General features: G+C 44.9%; 1 protein-coding gene across 1 annotated transcript; it reads right to left on the bottom strand.

Moving 5' to 3' along the window:
• Window positions 1–5,391: 5,391 nt before the first annotated feature.
• LOC139554887 (nuclear migration protein nudC-like) lies at window positions 5,392–13,573 on the bottom strand. Its single transcript, XM_071368127.1, has 9 exons — window positions 13,260–13,573; window positions 12,860–12,937; window positions 9,638–9,850; window positions 9,417–9,509; window positions 9,129–9,242; window positions 8,599–8,793; window positions 8,407–8,490; window positions 8,020–8,138; window positions 5,392–6,145 (listed from the first exon to the last, which is right to left on the bottom strand). Exons 1-9 carry the CDS (start codon window positions 13,329–13,331, stop codon window positions 6,094–6,096), a joined length of 1,020 nt encoding a protein of 339 aa, XP_071224228.1. The 5' UTR covers window positions 13,332–13,573; the 3' UTR covers window positions 5,392–6,093.
• Window positions 13,574–13,695: the final 122 nt, after the last annotated feature.

Genomic DNA, 13,695 nt, shown 5'->3' with positions numbered 1-13,695 from the left:
GACTACACCTGCTAGAGCTCCCCCTACTGGCTGGTCAAACCTGGGACAAGACAGTCACTTTGAGTCAGGGAATCAATGAGGATTGTAACACTTCCCCTAGTGGTCGGTTACTGACTGGCCTTTGTCCTGATCTTTAAACTTTGCTGAGATTATAGGTGCTTTGCTTGGATACAACATCCATACAACTCTACTTTATTATCACCCAAGACTTTACAGGTTTTAATGTATACAGACAAATAGACACAGAACAGTACTGAGCTATAAAGATAGTCCAAAACAATGTTCACTCTGTCCAGTAATTTTGGACAAGAAATGAAAAGTTTAACTGATACTTAGCAACAGTGGATTTCAGCCTGTCCAAGTATTCCACCACACGTATGAGTGAGCAGTGAAACTGTATCAGCCTCTTATAATAAGATAAACAAATAGAAACACAATCAACTGGATGCCGTGTCCCTGTGATCCAGATGTGCTGGTATTACAACAGCTTTACATAGCAATGATAAATATACAAGAGTGGGTAGATATTTTATAGCGGAATCATCCTTCAGAATTTGTGTGTCAACTCAGGCAGGTTCTCAAAAACAAGCTGCAAAAAACAAGTCAGAACCCTATAGAAATCATTTGATTTAGATTTAGAAAACTTTATTGACAGATGTCAGTCAGATCAGGCCTGGGAAAGGTCTGTCTGGACGGACCTCAGAGCCCGCTACCAGCCCCGGTGTGTCTTTGATGGGGAGGCCCTCTCTTTGTAGTTGGCGTGTTAGTCAGTAAAAGTTAAAGGGCCTAAATGGTCCCTAACAGGAAGCAGTTTACATGGTGACGCTCAAGCTGCCTGTGGCCCCTATTGTTCCCGGGCCCCTCACCACTTCATTACGATTTCCATAAGAAAGGAACAGTAATTTACCCTTTTCTTCTGGTCTCCCTTCATCTTGGTGGAGTGGACCTCTCTCTCTCCTCAGTCACGTGTTCCTTCTCTCCTTCATGCTACCAATGTATGGGTTGGAAATCTATGGGTTGGTGATGTAATGGCCTTGTATGTTTTGAAAGCAATTTTGAAAGCATTTAAAAATCATGGAGACCAGTTAGTAAGGATTACAAATAAGTACAATTGCCAAATTAGAATAAAACTGTATAATGTACAAGCATTTGTCTGTTTTGTGACGAGAAGTAGGACTAATTTGCAGAGCACCTTGACCTGAGAAAGTCAGGTCTGTCTATTGATGAAAGACTGGCCTCGAGTTCATGAGGTGAAACTTGGTGTCTTTGGTGCTTCTGAGGAGGTTAGCATAACTGAGCTGTACACAGAGAAGATGTTCAAATCCTGACTGACTGAAGGGTCACTGTGACTGGCCACTCTGTCCACTGATCTGGATAGAGAGAAGACTAGTGTCCACTACCAGCTGAGCTATAGAGACCATTGTGGAGAGCGTTCAAACTGTTTCACAGAAAGAGAGAAGGAAAGATCGACATAATGGTCATCCACATTATAAGGCATGGTGTTCAAACCCAGCAAAGTTGACTGTATAGTGAATCCCAGCTGTGGCAACGCACATGAAGGTAAGACACCCCCTCTCACACACACACCTCACCACACCCCCCGCTATCCCCTTCCCCTAACCCTCATCCCACACTTTGAACTTCTGAAGTGAGAAGGGGAGAAATGCAGCGAGAAATGAATGAATTTATGCGGAGAGAACGATGTGTAACATCTCCAGTTAATCCCATCAACCCTGACGCATGGACACGTCCTGGGACACATGCAAACACCAATCAAACATGTCCTCTCTCGCTCACGCCTGGTAGGATACCCCAGGATCCCCATATACCCCACTGAGTGGGAAATACCCCCTGACTCTCCTCCTATGATAGACATCAGTCCTGTAAACCAGTGAACAACCTTGGTATTACCCACAGATACAATGCAGGACACGTCTGGATCACAGCATTACATGTGTTTAAGAGTGTTTGTTCACACAGATGCTTTAGGTTGTTGAATGCGCCAGATTCTAATTTCAGCCCAACAGTAGCCCTGACACTTCATTAACAGGAGTAGGTGGTTTGATTGTTTTCCATCACTTTCGGAGGTCACTTGTCAACATGAGGTGAAACAGTCTGTTATTATATAATCCAGGGTGGTTATAACTCGGGCTATAACACCAGTTATAACCTATATAAGGACCCACGCTCTCCCTATCTTTCTGTTTCCGAAGGGTCTTGGCTGGAAGGCTAGTTGTTGTTCCTCCAGTCTGAGAAGGGGAGGGCAGCCGGCAGCCGGCAGCAGACCCCCTCAGTGAGCTGGGCTGTTTTACCCACGACCCCATGCAGACCCTGACAATAGAACCCGGCTGGAATCATTGTCTGACCTATTGTTGCAGGGGGAGCCAGAGAGGCTGGGGTCGGGTTGAGGTCCAGAGCCCATATGTCTCAGAGTAGGAATGCTGATCTAGAATCAGGTCCCCCCTGTCCATGTACGTCTTACTCAATATAATCTAATAGGCAAAACAGATCCTAGATCTTAAAACCTACTCTGAGAGGCTTTGCCGCCGCAACAGCAGGCCTCCTTATTAATACGCTAAATCTCCAAACCTAATTTCCAGGTTATATTTATATTTATGTGACCTACAGTTGAGGTCGGAAGTTTACATACACCTTTGCCAAATACATTCAACTCAGTTTTTCACAATTCCTGACATTTAATCCTGTTTTAGGTCAGTTAGGATCACCACTTTATTTTAAGAATGTGAAATGTCAGAATAATAGTAGAATGATTGATTTCAGCTTTTATTTCTTTCATCACATTCCCAGTGGGTCAGAAGTTTACATGCACTCAATTACTATGTGGTAGCATTGCCTTTAAATTGTTTAACTTGGGTTAAACGCTTCAGGTAGCCTTCCACAAGCTTCCCACAATAAGTTGGGTAAATTTTGTCCCATTCATCTTGACAGAGCTGGCGTAACTGAGTCAGGTTTGAAGGCCTCCTTGCTCGCACAAGCTTTTCAGTTCTGCCCACAAATGTTCTATTGGATTGAGGTCAGGGCTTTGTGATGGCCACTCCAATACCTTGACTTTGTTGTCCTTAAGCCATTTTGCCACAACTTTGGAAGTATGCTTGGGGTCATTGTCCATTTGGAAGACCCATTTGCGACCAAGCTTTAACTTCCTGACTGATGTCTTGAGATGTTGCTTCAATATATCCACACCATTTTCCTCCCTCATGATGCCATCTATTTTGTGAAGTACACCAGTCCCTCCTCTAGCAAAGCACCCCCTCAACATGATGCTGCCACCCCTGTGCTTCACGGTTTGGATGGTGTTCTTCGGCTTGCAAGCCTCCCCCTTTTTCCTCCAAACATAACGATGGTCATTATGGACAGTTCTATTTTTGTTTCATCAGACCAGAGGACATTTCCCCAAAAAGTACCTTTTTATGGCAGTTTTGGAGCAGTGGCTTCTTCCTTGCTGAGTGGCCTTTCAGGTTATGTCGATATAGGACTCGTTTTACTGTGGATATAGATACTTTTGTACCTTATTCCTCCAGCATCTTCACAGGGTCCTTTGCTGTTGTTCTGGGATTGATTTGCACATTTCGTACCAAAGAACGTTCATCTCTAGGAGACAGAACGCGTCTCCTTCCTGAGCGGTATGACGGCTGCGTGGTCCTATGGTGTTTATACTTGCGTACAATTGTTTGTTCAGATGAACGTGGTACTTTCAGGAGTTTGGAAATTGTTCCCAATGATGAACCAGACCTTTGGAGGTCTCCAAAAAAAATCTGATGTCTTGGCTGATTTCCCCATGCTGTCAAGCAAAGAGGCACTGAGTTTGAAGGTAGGCCTTGAAATACATCCACATGTACACCTCCAATTGACTCAAATTATGTAAATTAGCCTATCAGAAGCTTCTAAAGCCATTACATAATTTTCTGGAGTTTTCCAAGCTGTTTAAAGGCACAGTCAACTTAATGTATGTAAACTTCTGACCCACTGGATTTGTGATACAGTGAATTATTGAAATAATTGGAAAAATTACTTGTGTCATGCACAAAGTAGATGTCCTAACCGACTTGCCAAAACTATAGTGTGTCAACAAGAAATTTGTGGAGTGGTTGAAAAACATGTTTTAATGACTCCAACCTAAGTGTATGTAAACTTCCGACTTCAACTGTATATTTATAATCTTCTCTTCATTGGAGGGTTCTAAATCAAAAATACCATGAAACCCTCATGGGTAACGCAGTAATATTCACTTAACCATTTCCAAACTATGAACTACAAATATTGATGTCATCCACTCTATACACACACAAGTTGTCTGCCTGCTCCAGCCCTACCTGACACCTGCTCCTTACTTTATAAACCTGACTCTATGAGATCATATTTAAAGTGATTCATAGGAGATCCATACAAACCTCAAGTCTCAAGGGCAGCACACGTTACATAATAGCAACACATGGTCACTCAACACAATGAAGTTTAATTTCAAACTTGTTAAATATGTCAGTCAGCCAGCAGCCCTGGGGCCTGAGGCTTGGATGTCCTCCAAAATAAAAATGACTACCAGTTAACCTGTCCTTCAACTACATTTTATGATTGGGTAATAAAAACAATAGGAGAACAAATAAAAAAATTGACATTTGGCACCTTCCCCTCTCACTTCTCCGAAAGCTATGGTTACATTCTACAATGAACTAAACTGAACAAATATATAAACGCAACATGCAACAATTTAAGAGTTACCGTTCATATAAGCAAATCAGTCAATTGTAATAAATTCATTAGGCCCTAATCTATGGATTTCACATGACTGGGAAGGGCCACAGCCATTGGTGGGCCTGGGAGGGCATAGGCCCACCCACTTAGGAGCCCAGCCCATCCACTGTGGAGCCAGGGCCAGAATGAGTTTTTCCCCACAAAAGGGCTTTATTACAGATATAAATACTTGATCAGCTGTCCAGGTGGCTGGTCTCTGACGATCCCGCAGGTGAAGAAGCCGGTTGTAGAGGTCCTGGGCTGGCGTGGTTACACGTGGTCTGCGGTTGTGAGGTCGTTTGGACGTACTACCAAATTCTCTAAAACAACATTCGATGCTTATGGTAGAGAAATGAACATTCAACTCTCTGGCAACAGCTCTGCATGCCAATTGAACAGTCCCTCAATTTGAGACATTTTTGGCATTGGGTTGTGTGACAAAACTGCACATTTTAGAATGGTCTTATGTCCCGAGCACAAGGTTCACCTGTGTAATGATCATGCTGTTTAATTAACTTCTTGATATGCCACACCTGTCAAGTGGAAGGATTATCTTGGCAAAGGAGAAATGCTCACTAACAGGGATGTAAATGAATTTGTACACAAACTTGGGAGAGAAAGAAACTTTTTGTGCGTATGGAACATTTCTGGGATCTTTTATTTCAGCTCATGAAACATGGGACCAACACTTTACATGTTGCGTTTATATTCTTGTTCAGTATAAATGCCTAATCTGCATGATAGTTAATCTCACATGGTATTTCAGTAGTAATTTTTCTCTTGCAGTAAAGTCCTGATGATGCCATATTTCACTCAGGCTCCCGAGTGGCGCAGTGGCCTAAGACACTGTGTCTCAGTGCAAGAGGCTGCAGGCTGCATCCCATCCGGCTGTGATTGGGAGTCCCATAGGGCGTCGCACAATTGGCAGAGCATCGTCCGGGTTTGGCCGTCATTGTAAATAAGAATTTATTCTTAAATTACTTGCCTGGTTAAATAAAAATGAAGGTGGTTTGAATCAAGTTATAAAACAAAAAGGCTCCAAACATTTCTTTAAACACTCAGAACACTCTCACATGGAACAGAACATAGATGTTACTACAGTCATCAAGTTCCTGTCACAGGAATGAGACTAACAAGAAGCCAGCATCCCATGACGACAGAAAAGGGGAGAAAGAGAGATGGTGATATAGACAAAGAGAGTAAGATAGGGGGGATTCAACTGTAACATTGGCGCCGGAGGTTGCTTTTGATAAAGATTCATAGTGGTTGTTTTGTTTTCCTGGGCAGAGTAAGAGAGCAGAGGGGTATGGAGGGTTGGCTGGGGAACGACAGCGACGTCTCTCAGCTGAATTTGGCTTTAGAGAAGTCCATCTCCGGGTGCTGCGTCATGAACCTGGAACACAATGATGGGGGTCACATCATGCAGTCGGAACAGTGAAAGAGTAGCCTGGTCCCAGTCTACAAGGAACTGGTAAATGACAATAGGAGTTTGCAAGACTATTTAACTGCATCTAGCTTAAAGACAGCATACTAGCCATGTGTAAATCAGACTAGACAGGATAAAGTCATCCCAGCGTTGAGCTCAGTAAGGGGACAGTGGAGGAAGCGAGGCTGGGAGCAGCAGTGACGGCGGATAGAGATGCACCGATGTGGACATTAGGGGTGACACCAATAGCCAATATTTTATTTGCAATATTGACCTATATCTTGGTTCTCACCTCCGCATCGGGAAAATGCAGATCGAAATTCTTTTGGCTATTATCGTCCACACCTAAAGTAACCATATCAGACTGACAGCCATTTCTAAAGGACTTGAATGTCTGCTATATTGTCAAACAGTAACGAACATACAGTAAAGTCTAACCGTAGTAACCATACCAGATCTTTTGAATAGGACACTTTCATAAACTAGAGGAAGTGTGAGGCGATGCAGAATGACACGCATATAACCAGACACAAGTGGACAACCACGGCTAACCTACCATTGGCCTTGTCATGACCAGGACAGGAAGTAGAAGGGGTTTTAATAACCTGAACTCTGATAAGAGACTGTCCTCCACATCGTCTCCGACGGCTCCTTCCCTAGATCAGGGTTTCCAGTAAGCCACAGGGAAACGTAACGCTGGCCTTGCTCGTGACTGGGACTAGAAGGGCTTTAACCTCCACAGTGATGAGACCTTTACATCCATCTCCAACGGCTACAGATGCTTCCCTCTATCCCGCACAGACCCCTCATCGCAGTGTAATCGTCCTAATACTTATACTAGTCTAGCGAATCATACAGAGACTAAATATTTGCCAACCATCACTAAATGCACCTCAAATTGCCCAAGTCACGTTGCTAGGAAAGGACATTGTCATTGTCTGGTCATGTTTAGAATATGGAGCATATTCACAAGACTATGTAGTATGTAAACTGAATATAACTTTGTTCTTCAATAAAAACAACAGGGCACAAACTGTGCAATCCACCTGCTCATATAACACAGTTGGAGACATTATTTTCCCACAAACACCTTGGGACACGACTCGTAAAAAAGCAGTGTAATGGGAGACATGTTTCCTCCCCAGACACCTTGGGTATTATGACGGTAGAGGAGCAACAACGAGGTCAGCTCTGGTCCCCGACTCCGTACGGAAGCTGGTACAGACGTCTCACTATCCGTTTATGGCTGCAGTGATTATGTAACCTGACCTTGACAGAATTCAAATTCACATTTTACCTCCTTTTTATGGCGATGTTAAACTATACAGTAGCTACTAGAACATGTTAGACAATAAAAAGCAAAGCACCAAGTGGGCGCCTAGTGGTTTGAGCATTGGGCCAGTAACCGAAAGGTTGCTAGATCAAATCCCTGAGCCGACTACGATCTGTCCTTGAGCAAGGCCCTTAACCCTTAGTGCTCCAGGGTCGCTGTCAATAATGGCTGATCCCTGGCTGTGACCCCATTATCCGCAGGTGTCTCAGGGGAATGGGATATGCAAAAACCTCATTTCCATTTCACACCACACACACTTGTACATGTGTGAAACAGGACAAATATGCCCCCCTATTGTACCTTTACCTGTGAGAACGTTAACAGAAAAGAGAACATTTCCTGTCAGTAGGTAAACTAGTCAGCTCTGTGTCAGTAGTTAAGTCCCAGGGATGTCTTGACATGGTTCAAACTTTACACTGTATATGTGAAGAAAAGTATTGCACTACTTAAACGTTATCATAACAGGCATGCTATATGATGGTGCTATAAGCAATGAGCTGAAAGCTACTTTTTGAGGATGTCTTGTTTCTTCTGCTCTTCGGAGGTGGGTAGACCCATGGACTTCTGTCTCTGATCATACATCATCTTCTCCACCATACCACGGGTCTCCCCATCCAGATCTGACAGCTGAGACCGCAGGATCACAGAGAGAGATGGAAGAGGAGAGAGCGAGAAATGGAAGAGGAGAGAGAGGGTGAGCGATAGAGAGGAGAGAGATGGAGGGTGAGCGATAGAAGGAGATGAGAGAGATGGAGGGTTAGCGATAGAGAGGTGAGGGAAAGAGTTTTAATAAGTGGGAGATGCATTACCCTTTTACTTTTAAATATAGGAGACTAATCACATGTTCTCTTGCAATATACAGTGAGCCTTGCATCAGTAGCTTGGCGTTGGTTACCTTCGAGTTCTCCGGACAGATCTTCTTCGTGTTGAGTTCTGGATCCGTGGTCACTATCTTATTCCACCACTCCATCTTGTTGATCTGAAACAGACAAGGCATGACTTACTGACTTATAAAATATTTCACGCTAAAACCATCTCAATTAAACCAATCGCAATAAAATAAATAAAAGCATCCTCTCTGAAGTACCTTCTCCAGGTGAATAGTGACCACCTTGCTGTCCTCAATGAGCCAGGAGCTCTCCTCCACCTTGACGTGGTTGTAGAGCTGACCCTCGATCACAGGAGGATGGCCCTTCAGACCCACCTTCAGCACACCACGCTGGATGTCCACCTCCACATCCTTCCCTTTCAAACGGAACTTCACATCAAAAGGCACCACCAGCTGGGGGGGCGGAATAGAGGGCAACACCAAGTTAGAATGAAGGCACCACTAGCTAGGAGGCAAGGACATAGGGGAACCAACAGAATGCCTGATTACCTTGTCTGCCCAGATTACATCTTGTCCAACACTAAACCAATCCCTAGCGACTGCAGACAAAAAGATCATCAACATCCGCTCTGAAATAGAGGGAGCTGCCTATGCACGATTAGCTACACGAAGGGGCAGCACAAAGACCTCTATTGTTAAAGCAAAATCATGCTCCAGTTAGACAACTTTAATATCACTAGGGAACATAGCAGCACGGTAATCACTGAAGACAAGGGAAACAAACTCACGTCCACTTCAGACAGGGACTGTGTCCAGCGATAGTTGGCCAGGTCAGCTCCGTTACCTGCGTTGGGTTTAATCTTGTCCTTGTCTTTCTCATCTTCTTCTCCATCGGAATCAGTCTGGCAGAAAAGAAGAAGACTGTGATTAATTGTCTTCAACATACTGCACATACATAAAATACCCCTATGCTGTGAACTATGTGCATCAGTTTTTCCCCTAGTTCATTTCCCAGGTGGGACACCCCACCTATACCTCTCCTTTATCTACTGAGGCATCCCAACAGAATCTCTTACCCCCTTGTCTCCCTTCTCGCTCTCTTCCTTCTCAGCTTCCTCAGCTGGAGCTACTGCATTTGTGGCCTCTTTCTTCTCCTCTTGTTTCTTTTGCTGAAACCAAGACAAGACAAAGACATTAAAGTAGCGCATATACATTTCATCAAGACAATGACATTGTTAAATCTAGTGTGTATAGTACATCAATCAATCATTCATAACTGACAATCAGTTTTTCTTACCTGGTCGATTTCAGACTGAATTCTCTCTGCCTCTTCGTCTGTCAGTTCTTTGATTTTGGGCTCGTCTGCGTTCTTTCTTTTTATCTCCTCTTCCTCAGCTAGCTTGGCAGCCCTCTTTGCCTTCTCTCTCTTCTCCTTCTCCTGCCTCTTCTCCTTCTCTCTGTGGGCCTTCAGGGCAAGACCACTGTGGTGGGCAAACGACTCCTTCACCAGCTGGGGACAGAGGGGTCATCACTAGGTAACACAGCCACAAAGTCATAAACCCCTCACATTTCTACAATTTCTCTTCTTAAAATCTGATTTGAAACCTTATCCTAACCTAAACCATACTGTTAACCTTAAGTATAACCCTAACCTTAAATTAAGACCAAAAAACAGTTTTGTTTTAATAATTTTTACGATATAGACAATTTTTTACTTTGTGCTATCTAGTTGAAACCGGACAGAGGGGAAAAGGGGGAGGTTAGACCGCGAAACTACTTTAGCAGTTCTGCATCTTTTGACATATGCATCTTTGTTATGTTTCACTATGTTGGATCACTCCGCGGCGGAGGGATACATCCGAGGTGAGGATTTACAGATTTACTCCCGTGTACGGCTGGGGTCCGCCCCTATATATAGACCCCATGACCGCGACACACTTCCATTTTCTCAGTGGACGTCTGTATGGTTTGAGGTACAAACTTCCTGAAGCTCGCTTTGTAAGTCACTGGTAAGTGTAATATCTTCCTTGGAAGTTCTCTCACTGGCTGTTTGCAGCCTGGAGCAGCTGGCCACATGGCCGCCCCTCCTCTTCAGTGCTCCACTCGCTGGGCGCGGTTGATCTGTATCTTCCGCCCCTGGTTTGTCGTACTTGTGTTTCGTTAGTGTTACTCTACGAGTCCGTGTGCATCCATTAGTACGGTGGCTCTTGCTGCCACAAACGGTATTTATTTTACACAACTTGCCCACTGGCTTGTTCTGTGTGTGTGTTGTGAATTGCTTTAACATTCTGCTTTTCTTCTTCTTCTTTCCCCTGCAGAGTGTAGGAGTATCGAGTCGGACCGTCAGGAGGTTGATGACGACAGCTGTTCCCGGTTGGCCAGTGATAGGCTGTTCCTGGGGGACGATGCTGGCACTGTTCACCACCGTGAGCGGGGCTATCAGGCTGACAGGCCGTCAGAAGCCGCCAGCGGGGCTTCATCGCCCCCAGCGGCTCGAGAGGCTATGAAGAGCCTACTCACTCGGGTAGCCACTGCACATCAAACTGGTGGACAGTGATGACTCTCCATCTGTCCCCATCTCCGCTGAGTTCCGCGAGGCCTTGCAGGAGAGCTGGGCCTCTGCCAGGGGGCGCTTCCGACTCACAGCAGAGACTGGACCATGTAGTTATGTTGCGGGCGCGGAGTCACTTGGCCTCCGGGAGTACCCGACCATGGACACCATGATAGCTGCCATGGTCCTCCCGGACCGGGAGATTATAGGGCGGAACCTGCGACTGAGGCCGGGACCCCCCACCGAACGGCACCAATGGTCCATGTTTGGACTAGAGGGCGTAATGAACACCATGCAGAGTTTAAGGGCACCGGCTACAACTGCGACATACCAGTTGCCCTGGTGGTTGTTCTGCTCTTGGTGCACTAGTATTGAGGTTGTGCCTGAGTCATGCAGGGTGCAGTATGTCCTCGTATGGACCCCGGTGGGAGGAGTACATCTCTCCACTCCAACCCCTCATTCCTCCCGAAGGTTCTGTCAGACAGGCATGTGAACATCCCTTTTAACCTGTCTGCTTACAACCCCCCGGCAGTGGTGGGGGGGGGGTCTGGGCCTCCCTCCGACATGCTGTGCCCTGTACGGGCACTGGCAGCCTATGTGGAGCGGACACGTCAGTGGGAACAACAGACCAGCTCTTTGTCTGCTATTGTGAGAGAGTCCTGGGGGCTGAGCTATCAAAGTAGAGGCTCTCTCACTGGATTGTGGACACGATTACGACAGCATACCGCCTGGCTGGCATACCAGTGCTGGGATCTGTGGTGGCACATTCAACACGAGGTGTGACTGCATCCTGGGCTCTACTGAGAGGAGGGCCCCTCGCTGATATCTGTGCTGCAGTCAGCTGGGCTTCCTCTTGCACCTTTGCTAGGTACTATCGGGTAAATGTGGCACCTCCCACTGCAGTTGGTTCAGCGGTCCTGGGCATCGCCACTCCTTCCGGGGACTGTGCCGGGATCACCCTACCACATTGACGGCCCCTGCGATATTGCTGCTGGCTGGACAGGTCCGTCTACCACCGATTAAATCTGGTACGGGTATACCAATATATTGGAGTGATCCAATATAGTGAAACATAACGAAGGTTACGTATGTAACCACGGTTATGTGAGCTATATGTAAAAATGTACCACTAGCCACTTTAAACAATGCCACTTAATATAATGTTTACATACCCTACATTACCCATCTCATATGTATATGTATATACTGTACTCTATATCATCTACTGCATCTTGCCATCTTTATGTAATACATGTACCACTAGCCACTTTAAACTATGCCACTTTATGTTTACATACCCTACAGTACTCATCTCATATGTATATACCGTACTCTATACCATCTACTGCATCTTGCCTATGCCGTTCTGTACCATCACTCATTCATATATCTTTATGTACATATTCTTTATCCCTTTACACTTGTGTGTATAAGGTAGTAGTTGTGGAATTGTTAGGTTAGATTACTTGTTGTTATTACTGCATTGTCGGAACTAGAAGCACAAGCATTTCGCTACACTCGCATTAACATCTGCTAACCATGTGTATGTGACTAATAAAATTTGATTTGATTTGATTTATGGATCACTCAAATCCTCTACGGTGCTAGAGGCACCTCAAAAATGATGTAGAGAACGTGTGTCGTGGCCATAGGGTCTATATATAGGGGCGGACCCCAGTCGTGACACAGGTGTACATGTGTGTCTGTGGTTACATAAGTAACCTTCGTTCAGTTACGCCTTGATCACACCGATAGTAGCCTTGGACAAAAGAGTAGGCAGCATCATCTGCTACCATTTCTGTCAAGCCGTCTATGCATACAGTTTGACGCATACGGTCGATAAACATATGCACCACACAAAACGCACTGCAACTGCCTCTGCAACGCAATGCTGAAAGGCAAGGTGTCCCAAAATGCTATGACACTGTCGGTTTGATCGAGGCGTTAGGTAGCCAATTCTGGACTCACCTTCTCTGGTGCGCCTGCCTCTCCACCCGTGAAGAAGTCTGTTTTACGCCGGAGGAAGCTGAAAAACGTGTTTACTAACTGTTGGGAGAATAAACATTACATTAGAGATGATACATAGCCAACCTAAGCCTTAAACACGCCTATTTGCTATGGCTTACTAAAGGTTGCCACACCACCAGCATGCCTAAACACAACTAACTAGCTAAACTGTGGTTAACGAATACGCTACTGGTGTGATATTTAATATACGCAACTAACATTAACTACTGGTTTGTGGTGCCATATTCATGGTGGAAACGCCGGACACGTTCCAATCCCCATCATATAGCTAACGTACATTAACCGGCTAGCCAGTTGTTTTATGATGAATTTGCTAGCATCCTAACAAGCTGAGGTTTACCTCTTGTACACCTCCTTCATGCTGTTGTGCCATAACAAGCAACATCCCGTCATACTTCTCATCATCAGCCATTTTCTGTCCTAATGTATGAACTTGATTAAAATATAATTTGAAATGCAGGCTAGCAGGGAGCTAAAATGGAGCAAGTGAAGTCACGTTGCTGTGCTACTTCCTGGAAACAAGCACCGCCTTGTTTCTAAGCGAATTAAACGTTTGACGCAAACAACCAGGCAAGATGAGTCCAACCTTTTGATTGGCAAACCAAACAGCCAATTAGATCGTGTTAGATGGCGTGTTCAAGTTTTGACGGTGTGAAACTGAGTGCAGCGGGGAACCGAATGTTCTTGATGAGAAATTTGTGTTAGATTGATGGCAAAAAAGTATTGGTAATTCATTATGACATAATTATCGTATATTCATGTCATTTCACTATTAT

Source organism: Salvelinus alpinus, chromosome 26 (genome assembly GCF_045679555.1).
Source record: "Salvelinus alpinus chromosome 26, SLU_Salpinus.1, whole genome shotgun sequence".
NCBI classification, from domain to species: domain Eukaryota; kingdom Metazoa; phylum Chordata; class Actinopteri; order Salmoniformes; family Salmonidae; genus Salvelinus; species Salvelinus alpinus.
Note: the sequence above shows the minus strand (reverse complement) of the source record. Positions and strands in the feature narration are given on the sequence as shown.